Source organism: Elephantulus edwardii, unplaced genomic scaffold (assembly GCF_000299155.1).
Source record: "Elephantulus edwardii isolate Elephantulus edwardi_28Jun2011 unplaced genomic scaffold, EleEdw1.0 scaffold00088, whole genome shotgun sequence".
Lineage (NCBI taxonomy): Eukaryota > Metazoa > Chordata > Mammalia > Macroscelidea > Macroscelididae > Elephantulus > Elephantulus edwardii.
In genome coordinates this window covers 5269156-5295143 of record NW_006399838.1, presented here as the reverse complement: position 1 = coordinate 5295143, position 25988 = coordinate 5269156, and the positions used below count along the sequence as shown (strand labels likewise).

The 25988-nt window shown below is 43.6% G+C and overlaps 1 protein-coding gene across 2 annotated transcripts in view; it reads left to right on the top strand.

Moving 5' to 3' along the window:
- The window catches only part of FNDC3B (fibronectin type III domain containing 3B), a 406030-nt gene that overhangs the window by 279318 nt on the left and 100724 nt on the right, over positions 1-25988 (top strand). For both annotated transcript variants that reach the window (XM_006890351.1, XM_006890350.1), the window contains one exon: positions 22481-22539. In XM_006890351.1, coding sequence (XP_006890413.1) covers positions 22481-22539 — 59 coding nt within the window. The remainder of the gene's footprint in view (positions 1-22480; positions 22540-25988) is intronic.

Sequence of the window (25988 nt, the reverse complement as noted above, 5' to 3'; positions counted from 1 at the left end):
CGATTAAATCCATACAAAGGCAGATGTTACCCAAATGAATAAGCTAATTAAGAGAGCCACTGAATTTCAGAATCTTTGACAGTTTTTCCTTGCATGTAGGACTAATGCACTATCTTTTCCACAAAATTCCAATGATCTCACTGGTCTATCTTGATGAAAAGAGTCTACACAAAAATGTGGGAAAAGTCAGATATGGCCAGAGGGAGGGGTGGCTCATAATAAAAGCCGGCTACCATTTGTATAACAGTAATACAGATGTTAAGCTAATTAGATGCTGTTGAGTCAACTGCCTTATATAACAACAACAGATCTGCACCTTGCCCTGTCCTTCTGGACCTTTCTGAGCTGACACGAGTGAGCCCATTGTTGCTGTCCCTGTGTCCGTCCATCTCATTGAGGGTGATCTCTCCTTTCTAACCCTCCACCTTTCCAAGAATGAAGTCTTTTTCTAAGGGTTAATATTCTATCGCAGCATAAAAATAGTTTCCACATTTGTGATGGGATTATTACAACTTTTCCAGCTGTTATGTCAAAATTGATTTTGTCATGATCTTCTCCCCTGACATGGCACTTTAGAATCCCTGCACTTACCTGCTCCATGAAGAAGTACGTTGTCATCTTTACAGTGCTGTAGGTTCAGTGTATTGTGGAATGATAATTGTAGGCAGTATTGTAACCCTGCTCATTATAGGGCAATGTGATCTGCACAGACTTCACTAAGTCTAAGCTAAGACTGAGTTTGGCCAAAGAAACATACAGTGTAGCAGATTATATTACCTAATTATATTACTGTTTCAGTTTTTGGTGCTTTGATGAGTCCTTGAAATTCTGTTAAGGGTTGAGGTTGAGTAGAGAATGCAGGAAATGGGAAATATCCCTGGGAAACTGTAGAGAGACCAGCTCAGCGTTTGTGAGTTGACTTCAACTTAAGCAGAAAACTTGGTTTTTCTGTGGTTGACTATAAAATGTTCTCTTTTTACACTCTCTCCTCTCTCTCTTCCCTTCTCCTCTCTCTCTTCCCTTCCCCTCTCCCTCTCCCGCCCCTCCTTCCTCTCACTGTCTCCTTCCTCCCTCTCTCTCTCTCTCTCTCTCTCTCTCTTGTGTGTGTCTCAGAATTTGCGTTTTGTACCTCTCCTTTCTTCCCAAGCTGGTGAGAGCTTGTTTCCATCTGGATCTGAAGAATGGGACTTTCCATGGAGGTGTCTGGCCCAGGGCAGGGCAGGAAGGACCAGCTGATAGGGGTGGTGTGGATTTGCTCTTAGGTAGAAAGGGGAATTGTGGTAGTTCAGGAAGGCTGGAAAATGAGGGGGAAGTGAAATGAGAAGGGCCTCAGAGGAACAGCTCATGGAAATAATAGGCAAGGGATAATAAAGATAGCAAAACAAGTAGAATAAAAGAAGGAAAAAACAGTGGAGACAGGGAAGATTAGATGGATTCTGGAATAAAACGAATATGGGAAAAACAAGAGGCAGAGACTGAGAGAGGCTTTCGAGTTCCATTTTCATCTTTTCCATTCCACGCACTAGGTTAGGGTCTCCCTGACAAGTGGAGGAGATGAAAACCCTTTTCCCTGCTATGTTGCTTGAGCCCTGGTTTTGGCAGATCCACTATGAAGAAATGTCCATGTGAGCAGCTCGAGTCTTCTCCGATTTGGACTCTGCTCCTGTTTCTATGTTCCTCCTCCTCGGATGCGTTAAAGTACCCACTGCCAGTGTTAATTGAGTTAATAAGCGAATTAAAATGGAATTCCTAATTAGAATTTGTAAAGAGTAGCAGTGGTATCTGTAGTAAGCCATCTGTTTTTCAGAATATTCTCAGTCATTGCTGAAATTATGCTTTCAAGTTTGAACATGCTTATAAATTGGAACTTTGTAAATTTATTATTACATTTTAAGGAAAAAACCCACACATACATGTACATGAAAACGCCCCCTGTAGCTTTATCCACTGCGTCACCAGGGAAAGAGAGCGGGCTGCTCTAATGGAACATGTCAGGGTTCTTTTCTTCCCAGTCTTTCAAATGCGTTTTTTTTTATTTATTAGACTATTTACAGAATTCAAATACAATGTTTTGCACACTGGATTCTTCCAGTTTCCCTCACCCATAAAATTGTACAGCCCCACGATCAAACCTTTCCCTTCACTTGATGTTAGGATTATTTTGTAGATTCTCTTAAAAGCCTAGTTGGTTTCTAGATGAAGCCAGCATTTTTCAAAGAGGAAGAAGCAAACAAAGTCATCTGACTTGAGATTTATACATCATGTAAAGGAGCGTGAGTGACATTTCTGTTAAATGCCGAAGGCTGCTTTTCCGCACTCAGTAGAACTAGTGTGTGAAAGAAATGTGAAGAACTTGCTATCTACCATTTAGAAATTTTTTTTATTTACTTATTACCGCTGTTCTTAATTACTGTGGTAAACTTCAGTTGACCTCTCCCCCCCCCTCTATTATTTCAAAAGACACAAATTGTTACGTGGAATAGTAAGACCCTTGAAATCAAGAGAGCTGGAGAAATGGCCATATTTCAGGTTCACAGCGTTCCGGAAAACTATTTATTTACTTAAGTGTCTTGCCAAGCACATTAAAAACTAGAAATTACTATTTAGTCTTTAGGGGGATTTATCTGTAGAGAGACTGCTGCTCCTAATATCTCTGGCGCATAGCAGCGTTTCTTGAAAGCTCTGCTAACAAACACGTGTAATCAAGTGCAAAGTAATGTTGGTATTTTCATTTTCCTTTTCTCTAATTGATTGCTTCCATAATTTGAGGCTCTTATTCCGGCTCTTCTTCAGCTCTTGGTACTTTTAAGTCCCATCGCACTTTTATAAGTGCAGCTTTAGAGAAATGTTACAATGATTTTTCTGTTCCTCAGTACCTTTTGAGTCCTGTTGTTTCGTGTGCTCTTACTATGTTGTAAGATGACATGAAAAGAATCTCTCCTGGTTTTATTTCTTTTTTTAAAAAAGTTGTAGATCCCTCCCACTTGCCATTTTCCCCAGACAGCCCTCAGGACCTTCCCTGCCGGCACCCATGCCCTTAGGAGGGAGTTGGAAAGTTATCTTGAAGGTTGGTTGAGAAATTAAAATGCAGCTCTGGACCTCTGGTGACCTCTGGTGAGGAACTGAGCTGCCAACCCAAAGGAAGGCAGTTCGAGTCTTCCAGCTGCTCCTTGGGAGAAAGATGAACAGTCTCTTCCTGTGCCATTTACTGCCTCTGAAGACCCCGCAGAGGGTCAATGGTGAGTCATTTCCGACAGCACAAAACAACAACACGTAGCAGCAGATTGTGCTGAGAATTATTGACAGAGAAAGTGCCGGCAATACGGAAACCTCCCTACTCTGTGCTCCTCTGATGTAAAGTTGCTGAGGACGGAGGCAGGGCATTGAAGTGAGGGGAATGAGTGATTACTTCATCGTAGCTATCATGACATGTGGTCTTTCCCCGGAGCCCTTGGTTTTCCTGAGTTTTAGTGAGTAGGTTAATTCACTTTTCAGGCCCCTCGTGGCTACATGGTAAGGAGTTGCACTGCCAAACCTCAGGCATGCAGTTTGAATCCACCAGCTGCTTCAGGGAAGATTGGCAATCTCCTCCCATACAGTCAATGGCCTCTGACAGGATCAGCCAGGAGTTGGGCCTCTGCTTCCCCTGAGAGCTCAGTGCCCAGAGCACAGGGGTGTGAGGACCTTGGAGGCTCCTCCCAATATCCTTCTCTCTGACTCCTCACTTCTCCCACCCACTCTACTCCATTGCTCTGAATACTAACACCTGCCAGTGAAATCAGCTTCATCCTTCTTTCACTGCAGAATGATATTTAAAAACCAACCCTGGCAAGTAATGTCAAGTGAAATTTGGAAGAGCTGGGATTCTCATGGAGTCTTGCAAGCTGAAGTTATTAGGGAGGATTAGGGACCACAGCTGGTGAGCAGATGGAATGCTTATAATTTCACAATCTTAGGTAGCTATAAACTTAATTTGCACAAAGCCTGTTTGCTTTCTCTCTAGTTCATTTCACTCTGTCCTGCCGGAATACAGCCCTGGACCAAACACGCTGATCGTCCCAGGTGATGAGCTGTTCCGTGGGTCACCCACTTAGGTGGCCATTGCTTCATTCTGCTCATACAGTTTCTTATCAGAATTGCACCTCACTAATCAACTGTTCTAAAATGTGCTTATCAGAAGCACAGTAGGTAAGGAAGAGAAGAGAAAGACTATTTTTTATTTTCACATTTCTGAAATGTAAAATGTATATTTTTCATTTAACAGGAGATACTTTGTTCACAATTATTAAAAGCAGGCCATTCCATTACTTGGTTTTTAATGGAACATTTGACTTGTCAGGTTCTTAGCCTTTTATTCTGTGTGTCTGGTCTTTTTACATATTTCTGCCTCGGGCAGTTTTGCCAGATCCACCTTCTTTATTTGATGCACTGACCTAATCATTGTTATCTTGCCAAGGGACAACAGTTGTCTGGCCACACCCCTGCCATCCAGATTCTATGTGTCCATTATATTCTGGTGTATAATAATACAGGACCAGACACACTGAAAGGGAGTTCCAGTGGCCTCGTGGTAAGGAGTCACACAGCCAACCCAGAGGCACCGGGTTTGAGTACAGCCAGTGCTCCAGGAGAGAAGGATATGATTTACAGCCTCTGGAAGCCTGCTGAAGGGTCAGTGAGGAAGCGTTTCCATCTCGATGGCACCCAACAGCAACTCTCAGAAAATGCCTCTTAGACTCTTCAGAAACTCGGGCTGGAACCTCATGCTCCTCTGAATCCATGTCCTCCCCGCAGGCAAGTGTGCATTACTATGAAGAAGCTGAGTTTGGAAACTTCATTCGACTAATACAAAAGACATCCTCCTTATACTTTATGTGGCTGTGGCTCTCCCTGAAAACAGAAGTATGACTGCAGCTGACTAATTTTTTATCTTTCCTGGAAGATTTACACAAAGATGACTACTGTTTTTGCAAGGAAGTAAGTACTGTGACAGCAGATGTTTAAAAAAGAAAGAAAGAACACCAAAACCCCAAACAGCTGGAGTCATAAATGTTGAGTTGTCTGGATACACGATGTCCTGGCTGCTTGGGAAGGAAACAAAGCAGAGATATTTCAGGTGGTGCAGCTGAGCAGACAGCTGGAGTTAATGGGCCAGCCTTGTCTCTGGGCTTTAAAATCCAGTGTGAGATGCTTTTCTAAAGCCCCAGTCAGCTGCAGAAATAGCGTAGCGTGTGTTTTGTAAGCAATTACTTTATAATACTCAATGTTCTAGTCTCAAAACATCCTGAATGTTATCTTTCTATACATGGGAGGAGGAGGACGAGAAAGAGGAGTAAAATATTGTTTTGCAAAAATCATTGGCACTAATCCGTAGACTTGTCCTAGAAAATAGTCTTCTTTTGTTTCCTGACCAGCTTTTAAAAGGATTTCAATAGCTTCTTGTAGTTGAATATAATGATCTCTCAGAGAAGCAGTAGTGTAAACACATTTTCACTTCCGGTGCAATTATTTTGCACTGAGCCAAGGAGCCTAGCATTTCTTTTCAAGTGAATAACTCTGCTCAGGTAAAACTGTTCCCCCTACTGTGCCCATATTCCACCTGTACATAGAAGATGATGGAAAGGAAATGTTGACAGCCACCAAGAAGATAGTCATACTGAGAATCAGATACTTTCAGACTAATTTGGGCCCCTTTGAGATTGGCCTGTGTGGTTTTTTAAAAAATATCTGACTTATAGGAGGTCACATCTAACAAATGGATACAATAATGTCAAATACAGCTACATAGCAGTTGTATAGTAATTGCACAGAGAGCTAAAGAGAAACAGTATTCTTGTTACTATGGTTTATAATTATTTGAATTGCTTTGGGTATTCAAAATATTTTAAGAACACTTTATTTGGATGAATGTTTCCTTCAAGAATTCACTTCATCCTTTAAAAAAAAACCCTCATCTCCAGCTTTAAGCTCAACTGTTTTCATTTCTTTTAATGAATTTGCAAATTAAACAGTGTTAAGGTGGGACTTCTGGATACATCCTACGCAGGTCCATACCCCTCTTTGTTTGACCCTTAGCTTTTGAAAAGTTGTTTGGGATGACTGGGGGTGGGGGTGGGGGTGGGGGCGGGGGCGCGGGGCAGAGAATTGGATGGGTCAGATTGCTTCTTGCTAGCCAGATCAAAGAAATGCAAATTACTCTTTTGCCCAGAATGTAAATAGAGGCTTACAGACCTTGAAAGTTAAAATCTCAACAAATGATTGGTTTCCTCAAAGCCCTTAAATGCCAGGTGATAAGCTATAAAGGCAAATCTTGCATCATGTCCCAAAGTAAAGCCAGGGAAGACTTTGTAAGCCTCAGATAGAGCACAGTGGAAGGAATGAAGTCCCTCAGTGGAAAATGCGAGCTTGCATCCAAGAGGATGTCAACTGAAAGACTGTAATTATGGGAAGAAAGGCCCTGGGATGGTCACATACTCTGAGGCCAAAAGGAGCAAGGGCTGTCAGGGCAGTTGGAAGCGGGCATTAAGATTGCAGGGAGGGAGATTTAGAAGTACTTTTGCTGTTCAGACTTTTCCTTTTTGGCAGAGTAATTAATTCCTAAATAGGCATAATAGAGTCATCTCAAATGGTTCTTTAGACACGCACAATTCATGCACACAAAACAACTATTGTGTCCCAGGAAAGCTGGAAAACACTAATTTGACTAAACAAAACCAAGGCATTTTCACCACTAAAAACCGCTTTGTGCACCCTCATTTAACTTTCTGAAATAAGATTAGTGGGCAGTGAATTAAAAAGTTACTTCCAGTAGGTAAAATGCTCCATTCTTTCCCCAGGAAACTTTGTGAAGTCAGATCCAAGAATCCTTGATTTCTTCACTAATAATGTGCCCAAGTTCATGTCCATGATCAGAGCAGACGTGAGCAGCTTTGCCGAGTTCTTCGCTGCACACACACCGTTAGTGTTAGTTGCAGGATACTTCTGATCCACACCCAATCAAGGCTTTTCATTGGACAGTGTGCATCCCGTGTGTAGTCGGATCTGCAGTTTTGGGCAGTTTTGCTCTTCTCACTTGCTGCGTGTTGGCAGTTTTATTGTGGATGATTTACTGGAGGTGGTGGTGGTTACTGTCAAGGGAGTTCCTACTCAGGAGGACTTTGTATGTACAGCAAGAATTCTGCAGTTTCACATCTGTGACATTTTGAAAGTACCTGCCTTCCAAGGTGCCTTTGGGAGTTCAGACCATCACCTTTCCTACTTCTGTAGTCCACATAGTATGCATTTTTCTCTTTACAAGGAAGTCTGTTGTTGTTTTGTGCCACCAAGTTGCCTGCAACTCATAGAGACCCTATGTACAGCAGCTCTGAAGTCTGCCCCATCCAGCTCAATGACTCCGACACACCTACTCCCATCGCTCAAGTTCCTGTGTCAATCCATCTCATCTGGAGTCTTCCTCTCCTGCACTGTCCCTCCACCCTTCCAAGCATGATGTCCTTCTTCAAGTACCAGTCCCTCCTGGCCATATGCCCAAAATATGTGAGACAGAGTATCAAAATCCTAGTGTCCATGAAGAAACTTGATTTCGCCCTCTCCAAGACAGACCTATCTGTTTTCTTAGCAGCCCATGGTATATTCAAGACTCTTCTCTAGCACTACAATTTAAAAGCATCAGTTGTTCTTCTGTCATCCTTATTTAATGCAAATTCAGGATTTATTTCTTTCTCAAGGCCTCTTCCCTTCGGTATCTGTGATGTCCCTCTCCCCACCACTGTATCTGTGGTGTGCTTCTATTTCAATACAGAGAAAATCCGTGTAAGCCTCCAGGTATAGTGCTTCTCCAGTCATTGAGTCACATTCAGTAACATCTGGGTGCTGGGCACTGGGAGAAGAATGGTACACAGCATCCGCGTGATTCCTGCCTTGTGAAGCTTCCCTGTTGAAAGGATGGGGGTACACTGTGAAACAGATGTTATGTGTGATGGGAGACATACGAAATATGCAACGGAAGGTAGGTGGTAGGGAGCCCCTACGGCTGTGGGCCTGAGGCATCAGGGACCCACTTTCAGGAAACACTGTTTCCTGAGCAGGGCTGAAGGCAGACAAGCCTTAGCCTTGCAGGCTTGGAGGGAACACAGCTCAACAGTTTGGCTAGTTCGGCCTACCTTTCACTCTGAAGTAGTTTAGTCTTGAGTCACTTGGATATCACAGAGGAATATTTTACACTGTGGTGTTTTATAATCATACTCACTCATTACTGTCTGGTAAGAACCAATGCACAGCTGACCCTTCAGTGGGTTTTCAGAGGCCCTGAATCACACGGCAGATTTTGAGAGAAGATTTCCCGTCTCAAGCCTTTGTAGCAGACGGATTTCCCGTCTCAAGCCTTTGAGGTCAGCAACACAACTCTTTATCCACTGAGCTGCCAAAGATTTTTATTATTTATAAACTCTAGAAAATTATTTGAAAGCCAGTTACGCCCATGAAAAGCGCCAACTTAGGGTACTTATCTAGAGCCATCTCGCTAATCTTCTCATTTCTGTGGCTCCTTCCCCACCCCCCACCCCCTCCGACCTTCTAGATGTATATTCTTTTTTTTTTAGATGTATATTCTTTGCCGTTTACAGCCTCTCCAAACCTGCGGGTGGGTCAGCTCTGAGTCTGCTCTGGTTTGATGGCGTAGAACAGCGTGTTTGTGTAGGGGAGCTCCGGTATCCTAGTGGATAGGGAGTTGTGCCGCCAACTCAAACAATTGTGGTTCAAATCCTCTCTCTGCTCTACAAGAATAAGTTGAAGGGAGCTCTGGTGGCTTAGTGAAAAGACGCTGCGCTGCAATCCCAGAGGGATGTGGTTCGAATCCACCAGATGCTCTGCTGGAGAAGGAGGGGCAAGCTCCTCCTGTATGGGTCAGATCTAATTTGACGGTACACACAAAAAATAATAAAGTAAAATTTAAAAAATACGTTGCACAACCTTCTCTCATGTGACAGGCTTGGAAAAAGAATCATCTCTGAGTCACTTTGCAATCAGCAGCAGAGTTGAGTTTTAATACTTTGGGGGATTTCAGATTTCAATTTTTCTTGCTGGTCGCCTTATCTGATACCCCCAAACCACTTTTCTGCCTCTTTATCACCCACTTGGAGTCACGGACCCAGTGGCTACTTTTGTTCCAATGTCCGCAAGGCTGGTAAGTCATGGGTTTATGGTTTGTTCGCCTCCTTTGTTAGGAGACAGAGACCAGATGAGCACAGCTTCTCATCCGCAGACTTGAGAATGTGGCTGATACGGATTTTTTCAATAGGAAACCAGTTTCATTCTAAGAAGGGGAAATGTACGTGTAAGTGGCATCCACTTCCTAAACAACATTCCTCCAGAAACTCCGTGAACTTTGATATATGTTGATGGTTATAGAAAGGCTTCAGGCCTTTTGTTCATAGGTTCGCTGAGTCGTGCTCAACTCAAATGCAATCAACAACAACAACAAGACATTATAATGTACATTAAAGTCTATGTTGATCACATTTTTTAAAAAAGAGATGCTATCTTTGGGTAATAAACATCAGTTATTATTGTAAGAAATTGTTATTTCATACAGGAAACAATATAAATTAGATCCAAATAATGTTCATCAAAGACTTTTTTTTTCATGAGAGACTCCTATGTAGCAAAGCTTATTTGGAAACAAAGCAAGACTCATTTTATATTGAGTGTGAGCTTCTAGAGATCTGCTGTTATTTTAGAGAATAAAATAGGGAAAAAACTTAGACTATAAGGCTTCTGGCTTTTAGAGTGGATCCCGCTCTGGAGACGGGGAGATCTGTAACAGGCACAGGTCTCAGAGAGACGTTTTTTAATACATTTTCTCAGTTTAACTTTTCGTTTGAGTTCCCTTCTCAGCCTGGTGCATTTAGCACATGCTCTTTTCTGTTCTCGGGCAGATGGTGCTGTCTGGTTTGATTATCTATTTTTAAATTATTATTTTTTTTCAAGGGAGAGGTTGATTAGGAAGAACGAAAAATGAAACATGACCAGATTAAATTAAGAGCAGAAATTGTACACCAAGAAACTCTAAATAGTTTCTGTATTTGAATCTGCCAAGTTTACTTGTTGTAACAGTTAGCTACTGAACGAGAAGTTGGTAAGGTAAACCCACCAGCTACTCAGTGTGGGGTCGGGGAAAGACCTGGAATTCTGCCCCCATGAAGATTACAGTTTGGGAAGGATAGGCTATCCCGTCCCATGCGGATTACTGCCTGTGAAAGTTCACTGGTGGGTCAGCGAGTGATGATGTTTAGTAACAACTTCATCCTCATTCTAAAACACCTCGATCGTCTTTGTAACCTCTGCTAGTTCCACTTTATCCCATTGGGTGGCTGTGAGTTAGAATCCACTTCACAACCATAAAAGATTTGCAACAGTGGAACGGAATAACTAATAAAACACATGGGGTTTTGTTGGATCCTAGACAGGGAAGGTATTAAAGACATTAATTAGGGGAAATCATTACAACTTGACCACTAAGGGTTATGCAAGATTATAGGACAACTATAGTAAATGTAAAAACACAGGTACTTTGGGGGAGCTCTGGTGGCCCAGTGGCAAGAAGCTGCAACTGCAATCCCAGAGGTGCACAGTTCAAAGCCACCGGATGCTCTACTGGAGAAGGAGGGACAATCTCCTCCTGTACACATATAAAAATAATAATTAAAAAACCCCAAACACATACTTTCATAACCACAGGACTAGCAAGCAAAGCACTGTGAGTGCTTACGTGAGTATGTGGGTATAGGAAGCTGTATGGGAATCTATGAGTGTGTGTGTGTATTTGTGGGAACACACACACACACACATGTATGTATAAATATACATTTATACAATAAAACACAAAGAGGACACAGTTAGGGGTGCTTCCTAGACACCTTGTACGATTGTTTTCCTAGGTTTGAAGGCCCAGGACTCTAGTCTTGAGGGGGACCTGGCATACCTTAGGAGAGAACTGTCCGTGTCCTAATTTGGTGAGCAGTGTGTGGGATCTTACAAGTTTGTAAAAGGTATTGATGATGCAGCCTTTGGTCTCCTCTCTGGAGCAGAGGAGAAGAAAGGAAGTCAAAGGACTCAAAGATGAAATTAAGCCCCAGGATTAATAATCCACCTGAAGTGGTCAGTTACCACCACAGGCCATTCTGACCAGGGTCATCATGCAAAGTTCTAGTTTGAATGGGAGAAGAATATAGACCAAAAGTCATGTCCATAGAAAAGATCAGACTTATTGGACTGCTGGAGAATCAAGGACTCAGAGACCGTCACTCTAAAAACAGTTTTAACATGAACAGAAGCCCTTTGTCTAGGTCACGTGTTAACGTCCGCACAACGTCAGCTCAGTACCATAGTTGACCCTCCATCGGGCGTCCAGGGATGAACATTACAGGGGAGGAAACTGACCGTCTTTCTCCCCTGAGAGGCTTATGGATTTGAACTGTCGTAGTTTTTGAGTTTCAGATCATGCCGTCAGAGTTCCAGGCAATGCATAAGTCTGTTAAATAAGCAGTAACACCTGTGAGGAATATTCTCCTTTAAACAATCAGCTCGATGGGCCAGAAATGTCAGCATTCACTCAGATGCAAAGATGGTGATGTTGTCGTGTGCCGTTAAGTCGGAACTGACCCATAGCTGACGCTCCAGCAAGTTTTCAGAGGTAGTAAATCACCGAGGAAGCGATTGATCGCCCTTCTCCCGTGGAGCAGCGGGGAGATTAGACCTGTGCGTATGGGTAAGAGATGAGGAACTGTAACTCTAAAACAAAGAGAGCGAGGGGAGCCAGGTGGACGGCACGGGCAGCCAGCGTGAGAAACGGCGGCAGCGGGAATGCATTGTAGAACTGTAACTGTTACGGGACAATCCGTGAATCATGTCTTGAATAAGGATCTAATTTGTTCTACAAACTTATGTCTGAAACACAATTTTTAAAAGTTTTGTAGATGTTACTGTGATAGTTGGGGAAATGTAACTACTTATTGCAGGTAGATTTTGGTATTCTAGCAACATTAAAACTCTTGGGAGGAAATACAACTGTGTGATTATGGGAGAGAATCTGCTTTCGGGATGAAGTATGTTGTGTGGTGGGTTCTATTGTAGCCGTGTACCAGAGAGTCAGAACTGACGCAGCGCTGACCCGCCTGCGGGTTTTCAGAGGCAGGAAATTGTCCCAAATAATTTCAAATGGTTCCCTAACGGTATAGCATATATGCACAGACTGGGCAAGCACGCATAGCATATGTAACAATTAAAGATTCTAAATCAGGTCTGTAGGGATGCTCAACGTATTTTCACCTTTTCTATAGCTTTACAATCTATTTCTGTAGATATTTTTGCAGATTTGGCGTTTTCATGGTACATCCTGGATTTCCAGGTGTTTGGTGAAAATGCAGCTGTCAATCTTAGATTTGTGATTGTGCTTAGTGAGAGTTGGCTGTAGGCATGACAGGTGCTGCCTTGACATCGAGGACTCTTTGCCTTAAGACGCCCCTCCTTCACTGGTTGGAAACTCTGGTGGCCTGAGGAGTTGGCATTGGCCTGTCTGGCTGTTGGAATCCTGTAGCTGTTCTTGAGGAAGAAGATGGACAGTCTCCTTTCATGCGATTTACAGCCTCAGAAAACTCACTTGAGGACCAGCTCCATGGCACTGAGTATGAGTTTTCACTCCTTGGCATTTCTTGCCTGTGGCTGTAGACATTTCCATGTCCTCTACATCGGCCACGTTTACCTGTCGACACATAAAGATAGGTTCTTTTGTGGAAGGGACTGATAGTTCTATCTACTGGAAGTGTGGTGGCTTGTTTGGATCCAGAGCACATGAAATCTGTGAGCTGGTGACTCTTGACGTCTCTGGCCATAGATGGAATGCCTTATCTTTCACTTCAAATGCGTGTAACTTTGCCATCAAACCAGCTGCTGCTGAATTGACTTCAACTCATGGTGATTTCATAGGGTTTTTAGGAGCAAATCACCAGGCCTTTTCTTCCCAGGTGAATTTCAACCCCAACTTTTTGTCTGTTAACCAAGTGCATTGTTAACCTTCAGCCCAGCCTGAAATTTGAGTTTAGTCGTAAGTGATCAAGAAAGTATAGCTGTAAAAACAGAAATTACTGTATGGGTCTTATGTTGCTGTTGTTGTTGTGTGCCGTCAAGTCAGAGCCAGCCCAGAGCTGGCAGAGTTTCAGGGGGAGAAAATCACATGGGTGGAGATTGCCCGTCTTTCTCCCATGGAGCAGTGTGGATTAGAACCATGTGCCTTTGGGATTATAGATACTAAAAGTTTCTTTCAATACAGTGAGGTACAGGATAGTCCTGAAATCTGCCTCCTGGTTGCTTGCAAAAATCTAAAATAAAATACTTGATAATTTTTGTAGGTGCAATGCTAGCTCTTAGTGAGAAAAGATTTTGTGGAAACTTTGATAGAGGCCAATGCAGAAAGTGGAGTGTAAACTTTAATTACCTTTGTAAGTCGCTCTGTTCTGGGTTTAAGTGCATGACTTCCTGTTACACACCCTAGTGTTACACACTAGCCCTTGCTAGGTTAATCGTGGAGCGGAGCCATCCCCCGAAATAAAGAGTGCTGTATCTGGCACAGGTTGGGGTCTCCGCGAGCCAGTGAAACAGTTGAGACTTGTAGAAGGCAGAAAAGGAAAGGCTTGGTGCTGGAGATAGGCCAGCCAGACAAGCGTATCTACCCTACAGTTTATCCATTGCTGTGGGGGGTGGCTCTGGTCTCGCTCTCGCGCTCTCCCTCGTGTGTGTGTGTGTGTGTGTGTGTGTGTGTGTGTGTGCGCGCGCGCGCGCGCACATGCGCACGTGTGTGTGTCTTTCTCTGTCTCGTCCTATGCCTTGAATTTTTTTTCATAATATACTGATTTATTTACAAAGTTCATATACGTTGTTTTTCACACCAAGTCTTTCCCCTCTCCTTAACCCACCCCTCCCCTCCACCCATCAAAATTCTCTTTTCATTTCGTTTTCTTACAGATACTCGCTGCTTTTCCTCATACCTTGTGAAATAAGCCTGAAGGGTTTCCTTGGAAATTTGACTGAAGTGAGCAGAGATTCTGATAATCTCTTAGTCTTTCTGCTAGAACGTGGAAACCCAGACCCAGCACTGCCGTGGTGTCCAGTTTGTTTCTTTATTGTTACAAACTTTTGCCTGAAAGGACCTAGTTTGCCAACTAGATTGTTGTGACTGTTGATGCAAGAATTCTCTCATCCTTTGGACAAGGGAGTCCTGGGGTCCCAGTCAGTAGGGAGTTGCATTTCCGACCTAAAGCCACCAGGTGCTTCAAGGGAGAGGAAGGTGTGACTTACAGGCTCTGAAAACCCTTTGAAGGGTCAGATTTGAGTTGGTTTTATTCGATGGAAATGAGTTCTGTGCGTGGAAGGAGTAGTTCCTCTGTCTGCTGAACTCCGGGGACAGAGATTGCCCCCTCCTGTGGGTCCGTTCCATTCTCTGTCCACCTCTCCTGTCCAGCAGGGAGTTCCACTTACAGACAGATAACCTATCACCTTTCCTTCTGTCGAAGATTCCAGAATCTGTTTGGGACTCGAGCTACTCTCTTCGTACACTGGACAGCATTTCTGGTGACATAATGTCTACCTGCCTGTTGTGTCGTGGAGAGCAGCTTCCTTTTCGCCACCATCGGGTTCCTTTGTCCTGCTGTCGTCCTCCTGTGTCAGAGTACAGCTGTGCTCCAGTGTTTCAGGGGTTGATTGTTTGGAAGTGGGTTGCCAGTCCTTTCTTCCGACACATCTCAGAGCAGACTCAAACCTCACTCTTCGGTTAGCAGTTGGCACTGTTTGCAATGATCAGAGTCTTGTATCTATTTCCTTGGCTCTGGTTCAGGGTTTCAAATAGAGTGGCCACTTAACATGCTAAGTAGCTCAAAAAGGTGCTTTTTTGCCTTTTGAGCATCAGGATAACTGATATCTCAAGATATTTTTGCAATATTATAGTCTTTGGGAATTTACTGTTATTATGCAGTTACTTCTTGATTTGTGTAATGTCTAGATGTCTTTAATATTTACTATTTAACAATAGTAACTCTTGGTGCCAGCAGCTAGGAAATAAAAAGACATATTGCAATGGGAAAGTCTGCTATTAGAGACCTCTCCAAAGTACTAAAGAGCAATGGGGTCTCTCTGGAAACTAAGGTGCCTCTGATAAAGGCCATGGTCTTTGCAATCACTTGTTATGCATCAGAGAGCTGGACAATGATTAGGGAGGATAGAAGGAGAATTGATGCCTTTGAGCTGTGGTGCTGGAGAAGAGTATTGAATGTACCATGGACTGGTACAAACAGGTTCATCCTGGAGAGGGTTAAATCAGGCTACTTCCTGGAGGCAAGGATTCTGAGGCTTCATCTGACATAGTTTGGACATGTTGTAGGGAGGGACCAGTCCTTGGAGAGGGACATCATGCTTGGGAGGGTGGAGGGACAGCGCAGGAGGGGAAGGCCCTCGATGAGGTGGATTGATTCAGTGACTGGGGTAATCGGGATGGGAGTGTCAGAGACAGTGTGATTGGCACAGGACAGAGCAGGGTTTAGGGCTGTTGTACATGGGGTCACTGTGAGTTGCAAGTGACTCGACGACACATAACAACAAACAACAACAATTTAACAATTACCTGTAGGTCATAACCACTAAATGGAGACTCTTACATAGCTAATCCTGCTTTCGTGTGTTCTTCATCCTCGGTGTCTCCCCCCGGCACAAGGTCTGCTTCTAAGATGAAAATAGCCAGTTGGTTTTTCTGAGTGAAGAATCAGGCCACCAGGCGTTCTTCCTATTGCCGTCTCTGTGCCCGCTTCATTCTCCTTGGCATCGGTTGACCAAGATTGAGGCTCCAGACTGTCCTTATTTTTTACTCTCGTTTTTCTTTATTCCTAGAAAAGTATCTGTGCCTGTTTGCTTAGGCTGTATATTGATTGTTTGCTATGAACTTCAAGCCTGTGGTCCCCAGAATTGGGCATCAGAAGTTGTGTATCTTTCACAGGCTTAGTTGACTGCACGTCATTTTTTAAGTTAGCTCATTGGCAAATTTGTGGAAGCGTCTTCTGTTACGCCGAGCGTAACTGCACACCAGCCTGGTGGATGGGAACTAGACAGAAGGTTTACAGAGCAGTAATGCTGATGTCATTGCATTGGAATGAAAGGGCTGCTACAATCACGAATACTTTGTATAGCCAGCAGCTCAGTGTCTAGCTGAATTTCTATTCTAAGGAGGAAAAAATGTGAAACAAACCAAGGAAGCACATTGTGTTTACAGAGGGGGCTGTTTTAATTAGTTTAAGCCTGCGAGTTATTCAAACAGTCTGAACTTACAGTTCTTTTTGGAGCAAACATGAAAACCATTATTTGTGGAAAGTTTAAATTTCACATGACACATCTCCCCTCTCACATGACACGTCTCCCCTCTGTGTGTGTGGCTTCTTCTCCCTTCTCCCCCCTCCCAAAAATATCACTTTGCTCTTGTACTTATTTTATCCTTTCTTTTGCTGAAAATGCTTTGTTTTCTTGCTAGGAGATTTACTTTTTAGGGGGAGGAGAGACTTGCTCAGTGCCCCCCTTGCTGGTCTTTGTGACATTTTAAAATGAGCCAGTTTTCAACTCTTTGGGGACATGTGAAACTAGAGGCCCCTGTCTTAACACCCCTTCAGTAAATTTCCTTCTTCTGCCCCCCCTAGAGTTGTGTTTTTTTTATCTTCCAAACCTAATATCCCTGCCTGGTTTGACCCTTGGAGTATTATCTGTTACTGATCCTGTTATCTTTTTTTGTAATGATGATGGTACTCTTTACTGTATAGAGAATGTTTTCAAATACTAAGTGATGGAGGCTGGCTCATGTTCATGCCTTCATCCCTGACCCCCTGACCTTAAAATTAAAGCAGGAGGAGAAGGGTTTGATCTGTTTGCTTCTCTTACAGCAGCTTGAATGTGGAGAGATGGGAATACATAGGTGGCCTCCATTAGCCCCAAGTTTATTTACTCTCTGTGAAGTAGATGGAGGCAGTCCTGAAAAGAAAAATAGGAACTTGTCCCAACACCTCGCACCAGAAGCTTCCTCCTGTGCAGATCATTTGGCACACATCAGGTTCTTAACAAGGGGTAGGAGAAACGGCTTTCTTTCTCTCCTTCCTGCCTTTCTTTCTTTCTCTCTTTCTCTCTCTCTCTCTTTCTTTCTTTTTCTTTCTTTCTCTGTCCTCTCCTCTCTCTCTCTCTCTGTCTCTCTTCTCTTTCTAAAACAGATTCCCAGACTTTTCCTTGTTGTTGTTGTTGTTATGTGCCATCGAGTCACTTGCAACTCATAGTGACCCTGTGTACAAGAGCTCTAAATGCTGTTCTATCCTGTGCCAACCTAGCCATCTCAAACGCACTTATTCCCACCTCTCCAGTCACAGAATCGATCCATCTCATCAAAGGTCTTCCTCTCCTTCGCTGCCCCTCCACTCTACCAAACATGATGTCCCTCTCCAAGGACCAGTCCCTCCTTGCAACATGCCCAAAGTATGTCAGATGAAGCTTCAGAATCCTTGACTCCAGGGAACATTCTGGCTTCACCCTCTCCAGGACAAACCTGTTTGTTCTCCTAGCAGTCCATGGTATATTCAACACTCTTCTCCAGCACCACAGCTCAAAAGCATCAATTCTCTATCAACCCTAGTTTGGTTTTGTTGAGGTTTTTTGAGAGGATTAGCTGTTTTCTCCTTTAGTCCTCTTTCCATCGCGTATGTGTTAGTGTGTGCATCCGAGAAAGACAGAACTCACACACGCTAGCATGTGTGGGCAGGAGCTTGCTGCAAGCTCTGAAGGATGTTGAGAGCAGGTGGCCTAAGAAGCTGTTTTACAGAAAAGAGGATGATAACTCGTAGCAACTCTGAGGTCCACTTACATCTTGCTTGGGGACAAGGCCAGCCCCAGCTGTGCACACTCACTCTAGGTAGTCAGCTTGTGAATTCTGACATTTTCACACCAGAGTGTTAGTTTTCACGCCAGAGCTGTTTCATATGGGCTACCTTACCGTCACTTTAACACCATTACATTTTGTTTCTCACTCTCATTTGACTTAGTTTTCACTCAAATTTTTTGCCTGATAATTATTTACATTTTTCATTTTTTAAAGTCAGCGGAGAGGCATAAAATAAATATAAGTGCATTTCTTTTTCCCCTCCACATTCATAATTTAGAATTCTGAAAGAAAAGTCCAGCCTGGCTTTGATCCCATTTCACCCGGTGTAACAGGGTGGTAATTGCCCAGCCTGCCACTAGCTTCTCCCTCAAAGTCTTGCCTTTTTTCCGTTTAATCTTCTCAGATTCCTTTGTTCCTTTGACTCCATTTGTGGCCCGTGTTTCCCTTTGTGTCCTTTTTCTCATGTCTCCTCTTCAGATTAAAGGCCTTTGCTCTATTCATACGACAGACACGCTTCTTCGCGTTAAAAAAATAACAACAAAACCCGTCCTGGCACAAGTGGGACTTGGGGCGCCTCCACCTCTGCCTTTCCTTCTCCTCCTGTGATTCTTCAGTACCAAAAGTCCCCAGCCCTGACCCTCTACCCTTTTCTATCCACACCTAACCCTAACCATAACCCTCACAAGCCCAGGTCTTTATCCGTTCATTTGATTGATGCCCAGATCTTGTATCCCAGCTTCGAAGTGTACTGGGCGTGTGGCCTGCGGAAGCCATACCTCCTCTGAGCTTCCTCCTTCCGTCCATCCAGTCATCCGTCCAGGCAGCAAAGACGCCCCCAGTTGCCATGCCCTGTACTGGAGTTGAAACCTGGCAGGCTGAGAGACACTGGGGCTGCCCAGTGCTGTAAGATAAAGGAATAAGGAATGTCTGTCTTATACAGGAATGTGTAAAACGTAGCAGAGGTGACGGAGGCTGAGTGCGTTGGCCAGCATGTGTGTGGGTCCTCAGAAAAGGTCATCTCTTAATACAGATGAACAGGGATATAGTCCTGACCTCTCTTTAGAAGATACATGTTTTTATCTCAGTCAGAACCTTTCAGTTTTCACTCCGACTTGAAATGTGTTCTTTGCCACTTTGAGCAGATCTTGTTCTCTAAGCCAGCTTCCTTTCCCAGTCTCCCTTTTTATGTCAAAAGCATGGTCATTTGCCTCATCATCTGTGTTTGAAAGCTGAGACTGGGGAGGTAGGTGGCCTCAGGTTTCTGTGAGCAGACACCGTTTTTATTGCACTCTTCCCTGTCATACCCCCTGTCTACTAAATATTCCAAAGGGTTTTTTGGCAGATTTAAAAATTCTTTCCTTCTTTCCTGGTTGAATAGCTAGTCATCCTGTTCTAATCTAAACGTCACTATTTCAAGGATGAATCTGGCTTCTTGTGCTCCTAAGACCCTGTCAGTGTGTCAGTCAGGGCAAAAAGAAACAATAATCTCCTTCATCTGGTTGTTTGAATGTATCTAGTTGTATATTTGAAACATGGGATCCTTCAAAGTCTAGAATAACAGGAGATTGAGAAACCTTGTCTTGAACAACTGAACTGGTTTCTTTATTTCAGTTCGGCCTGTGTTTTTTTATTTACAATTTATCTCTGAGACATCCAGTATTTACGTTTACTTATAGAAAGGGTTTTCAGGAAGTGTATTTTTTTTACTTACTGTGTAAGCAGTGAACTATACCTTCACACAAATACACAGTTTTAATTGAGCTTGTGACATTTGACTGTTGGAATACAGGCTTTCTTTCAGCTTCGGGCTTCTAAAAATATTGATGTGACCACACACCTTTTACCCACCAGCCCATTTTTATTCCCTTTTGCTTCTTTTTTTTTAACCAAAATAGGTGTAAACGTACTCAATTAAGGAGAATACAAAAGGGGGGGGGGGAATGGAACGCACGTATTACATCTTAAGGTTTCACAACCGAGGCAGTTCTGTTAGAGTTGCTAGGCTTGGTTATTTATTTCACTCATAAGTATCCATTGAGTTAATCTCAGCATGCCACATGCTGCCAACCACTCGGTGAGGGTGGCCTACACTTGTCATCTACCAGTGAATCAGCCCCGTCCCAGGTGATGTGGGGCACCATGCCTTAAGGTCCTGCTCTGTCCCTGCTCTCTGACTCCTGAGGACCAGACCTCCGTGATCCACAAAGGTTTTCATTTGCTGGTTTTTGGAAGGAGACCATGGGCCTTTGTTTCTAGTCTGTTTTAGACTGGAAACTCACAGCAACATGCAAGCCACACCTGACAGGTGCTGCCTGCTCATAGGTGCACAAGCCAGGAATCAACGGCGGCTTCCCAGGTGGCAGGCGGGAATCCCGCCACTTCATTGCCAGTGCTGGCCTGTCTGGGATCAGCAGCCCTCTGCCCTGTTTTTATATTCCCCCAGGCCAAAGTGGTTTACATTTGTAAAGGGTAATCAAAACAAAACAACCGAAAAGAAGCAAAGTCTGAAGTATTTACTGTCTGGTTCTTAGCCCAAGTTTGCCTGTTCCTGGCTTAGGGCATTTCCCTGGTTGCTGAAGCTTATAGTTTAGCTGGAAAGATAAGCGATGAGCAAGGTTGCAAGTAAACAAAAGAATTCATTTTCAGATTCTGATGAGGATAGGAAGGAGGGAAATTAGACGGGAGAGTGGCGTGACGCTGGGGCACGTGGTAGGGATTAGGGAAGGACTCTGGGGAGACGGGACTTGGGGATTAGACCAGAACAGTAACAATCAATGAACAACTCTGAAGATCTGGGCCAACTCACCCGCTCTCAAGGTCTCACGTTGCGTGTCGTCTTCAGCTCTAGAAGCCTCCCTCCCCACGGGGCTCAGCCCTCTGCTAGTTCTTTTAGGAGGCCCTCTCCGACACCCTCTTTAAGATTACTTCGACTCTAGCATTTCTCACATTAAAATTGCCAGCTTTCCTTCCTGAGCTACCATGACTCAACGGCACATGACAGCAACAACAAGACCTTTTGATTTTAGTAGTCACATGTCTAGCATAGAACTTATTAAGTACAATAGCTAGTTAAATGAATGTGTCAACTCAAGATTAGATGTCACCAGTCAGCTTGGCAAGAGTCACGTGCTCCCTAAGTTTAACTTTGTTTTTTATCCTACCCTCCCTTTCAGGCGTGTACATTCTTGCCACTTCTTTCTCTCTGCTTCCACCATTGTGGTTTGTTGTTTTGTATTTTTTGCTGTTGGGTTTTCCACCCTGACTTCTGAAATAGATGTGTTGCCTTAACCCCATCAGGACCACTGTCTGTATTATTAAGCGACACTATCATCTTCCATTTGATCAAGACCCCAAACTAGGAATTATCCTTGATTCTTTCCATCCCCTCATTTATGTGCCCATCAGCATCGGGGTCTCCAGAATGGAAGGCAGCCCTGTGTCTCTGCTGTCAGTACCTTGCCAGCTGCGCCTGTCACCTGATCACAGCTGACCGTGCTCACTGGTCTTCCTGCTTCCCCTCTTAACCCTTCTTGTATTCATTGTTCACACAGAGGCCAACACATCCTTCCAAATGCAAAATCAGATCTTAGCAGTCTCTAAATGGAAGCATTTTTTATACTAGATTATTTACAAACAGAAACATTTAAATTGGCTGTTCATTGGCCTCAAAGCCCTTTAACTACTGACTGCAGAATCTTACCCCTTCTTTGCCTTGCCTTGCCTTGCCTTGCCTTGCCGTGCCTTGCCTTACCTTACCTTACCTTACCCCACCCTCAGCCTGCAGCTGTACTAGTCTCACCTCACCCCCTCTGAGGACCTTGTATTTTATGTTCCTTGTTTGGTTTCCTGACTCCTCCTCATATAGAGCTCATTTCTTCAGAACAATCTTCCTTTATCACAACATTCTGTCCTTGTTCTCGAAGCAGCACTTAACTTCTCTCTGATTTCTCTTGTCTTTTTCCTTATTATTTGGTTTATCATCTGTTTTCTCTGTGACAGTGAAAGCTCCAACAGTTAAAAGGACCTCTGGGTTTGAAAAGCCCTTGGATAAAATAGGCACGAAATAAGTATGTGTTGACTCACTGGGTAAAGAAGGTAGCTGTAGAATCTGTGTTTTCATACTTCTCTTGCCTCTTCTCTCTAAACTGGAAGCTACAAGCCCAGTGTGTACGTGTCTCTCTCCTGAACATCCTAACGTAACTTGTAGCGCAGGACGCAGGACAGGTATTTAAGAAATACTTCCCAGATGGAATTGTTAAGCAGACCGAATATTAATCTGATCAACATTGTAGATACTAACACTAGATAGAGCTGAGTTTACACAGCTACCTACACCCTGAAGATGTTCCCATTCCTGACTCCTGACCCCGTGTTTGATGTTAGTGGTTAGTAGTGACAGGTGCCTGATTTAATGGTAGCCCTAGTGAAAGGCTGTGGGGGGAGGACTCGGACAGCCCGATGCCTTCTCACGGTGTTAACTGCTCTTGTTTTCTTTTCCTCCTTTTTCCCTCCTTTTTCTCCATGCAGAGTACGAATTGGAAGTCAAGAGAGTGCAAGACATTCTTTCAGGAATAGAGAGACCACAGGTATGTCTTCTAGATTTCTCATGAATGACACCTCATATGATTTCTCATGTGTACCCTTTTTCCCCACCATGCAGTAAGTAATCCAAAGTAACCCTGCTCATTGGAGATTACTCAGACTGTAAACTCATGTTCAGTTACTAACGGTGCATGAAAATCTGGAAAAAAGGCCGTCTTCTGCTTACTCACCGTCCACTAAAGGGCTTCTTTATTTAAATATCCTAAATACCCCACAATTAGTCTTTTCCAATTAGGCTTTTTTTTTTAACCCACCCCCTTCAAATTTAAAAAAAGTTTTCTTTGGGATAGTTTTCTTTTACCTGCATAAATGTAGTAAAAATAATGTTTTAAAACCTTAATAATTCCAAGCATTTTTCCCAGGTAAAGAGTTTTTTTAAAAATGTAAATATTAACTGAGAAAAGTCTTAAGGTAATGAGTGCAGTGACAAGAAAAAGTATTGAGAATGGTGAGATGGTGAGGTTTTAAACTTGATTTGGCTGGATGCATTTATTTTCAAGTGAAAAATTCAGAAGGTTGGTTTATCCTTTCATCTGTCATTGGAGAGCCGAAGTTCTGAACAGGAGCGTATTGGAGCTGAACTGAAGAACCTTGATGTCTTCATGTGCTTCCAATACTGAAGCTTTTTAACCCAAGAGTCCAGGTGCCTTGGGGCACATAGTTGAGTTGCCTCAGCCTAAAAGATTGGCACAGGACTGGGTGGGGTTTCTTTCGGTTGTACACTGGGTAGCTGGGAGTCAGCTTAAAGGCAACTAACAATAACAATGAAAGCGTGAGGTGTGTTAGAGAAAGGCTGTGAATGGGTCCTTATGAGAGAACAGAACGTTGGTGTTGGGGCATCTTATAGCAGGCCCTTCATGCATGCAAAGCTGTCTTTTTCATGTTAAGCACTTTGCAGATGAATTAGAGTGAAAAGAAAATGAAACTGGAAGAAATGGTAAGAATCTAGCTTTGTGATTTTGGAGAAAGACTGTGGCAGCCAGAATTAGGATGATGGCTTTAGGTAAATGAGTAAGGTACGATATGACCTGTTACATACTGGATGCCACGGATACACTTGGGCTTGCAGGTTTAGATGCCTCATCTAAGGACTTGCTTCCTTTACAGTCTTGTTCATAAGCTGATAGTGAGCGGCTTACCCAGTAAGACCTCCTACCCAGCACTTCCTTAGGCCCGTCTTCTCTGCCTGCCACCAGCCTTTACTGTTCTGTATATTGTTCTGCCTTTACCTGTTGGCCAGGCTTTGTGCTAACCTGTGAATGCTTCTACGATAGATTCCTGCCTATGTTCCATTTTATATTTTCAGTGTCATTCTCAGGAATTTGGATTTGTAACTAGCAGGGCATCCAAAGAGATAAGTGTATTGTGTATCGGTCAGTTGCACATCCATCCATCTATCATCTATCTATCGATCGATCGATCTCTAGTGAACCCATGCTGTAGAGTGAGGAAGGGTAAGATACTAATTTAGAGGTCACATGCAAAAGAATGACAGAATTATGTTAGGATGGTGGTGGTGGTTATTGTTGACTGCCGTCGAGTCTAGGTCAACTCATAGCGACCCTATGAACAAAAGACGTAATGCCTTTCCATAGCTATCGTTCTTTCTCCAAGTTCATAGTTTCCAGAGGCATATGGTTTAGGAAGTGGATGCCACTCTTGTGTCCCAACCTGATTTACAACCGGGAGCTCTACCAGACACTGTCCACAATGAGAAACCATTCTGGTATTTGATACCCCAATAACACAAGGTTCAGCATCACAGCAAACCCAGGTTACTGCATACAGCACATTGACAAAGAGTGATGTGCAAAGTGGGAGAATGTTCCTCCAGCTATAACAGCACTAGTCTCATTTAGCGGTGGTATTAAGATGGTAGGTTTGAAAAATGCTGGGAGAGATTTAAAGAAGCTTATGGTGAAATCGTGGGGAAAGGTCACCTTTATTATACAGCAGGCGGAAGAGATGGCATCTGGAAAACTGGCTTTGTAATCAGAGAGCAACAAGTCGATTCTCTGCCCCAGATTCAGTCAGAAACCTTCATATTTGTGGCTCTTGCTTATGTACCTAAACACAGTGTTTTTCAGTTTTTCTCATCACTTCTCTACCACAGAAATCACAGCATCTGTTTCTGAGGATGATGTCAATCTAACGGGTTAAAAACAATGCTTGGGTACATTGACTGTTTCCTCAAACTCAGCATTTACTAAACATTCCCTGTGTGCAGCCTTTCTTGTGGAAAGCGAAGATGGCTTGAAGCACTTACCAAAGAAGATCAGAGGCAGTCAGTATAGATTACACCCCAACATCAAGAAAACATAAATCCTCTCCCGAGTCAGCAGGCAGCACCGTGATAGTTAGAGATGAGATGGAAGATGCCGGTGATTTCCTATGACTTGGACCTACAGTCAACGCCCATGGAAGCACGAGTCAGGATACCAAATAACTCATTTTGGGGGAATCTGCTGTCAAGGCCTGTTTGAGAGCATGAACGAGCAAAGATGTCACTTGAAAGACTAAGGTGCACCTGATCCAAACCACAGCATTTTCAGTTGCTCATATACACTTAAAAATTGGGCAGTAAATAAGGAAGAGCCAAGAAGACTTGATGACTGGATTGTGGTATTGGTCAAGAATACTGAGTGTCCCATGGACTGTCAAAGACTAAAGAAGTACGTCTTAGAGGAAGTATCGGCAGAGGTGAGGGTGGTAGAATGTGTTGAACGCAAGTCCTTGGAGGAGGACATTATACCTGGAAATGTAGGCAATTGATAAAGGAAAGGGAGACCCTCCAAGAGGTGAACTGACAGTCACGGCGGCAACAGGCTTGAGTGTGGTGGGGACTGTGATCATGATGGAGGGAGCGGTACTTCAGTCTATTGTACATCGGGTTGCTGTGAGTCAAAATCAACTTAATGTATTTCACCACCACATCAGTAGCAGGCACAGAACATTGTTTTTAGAGCAGGGTAGGCAGAATTGTTTATAAATAGCACTGTTCAGAGGTATCAGATGCCAAGATTGTCATCTGAGCATTTTTGTCTGTGTCCGCTGGAAACAAGGACGGCGTGACCACAGAGGAAGCGGATGGTTTTGGCTGTGCCCGTCTCAACCTGGAAGAGGCAGCTCTGTCCCCAGTGGAAAGGTGACGTTTCCGAGCCCAGTGCCTTGAGGCCGAGGCAGCTCTTTCTCCAGTGGAAAGGTGACGTTTCCGAGCCCAGTGCCTTGAGGCCTTAGAATCATGGAGCTGACCCTCCTTGTTTGAGGCCTTTTGAGAATTAGCTTTTGTTACAACCAGCAGTAGGTGCCCTAGTGCTGAAATGCATAGTATAGTAGACAACATGTTACACAGGCGTGTTACAAGGCAGGACCAGTCCTTGGAGAGAAATGTCATGCTTGGGAGGGTGGAGGGACAGCACAGGAGAGGAAGACT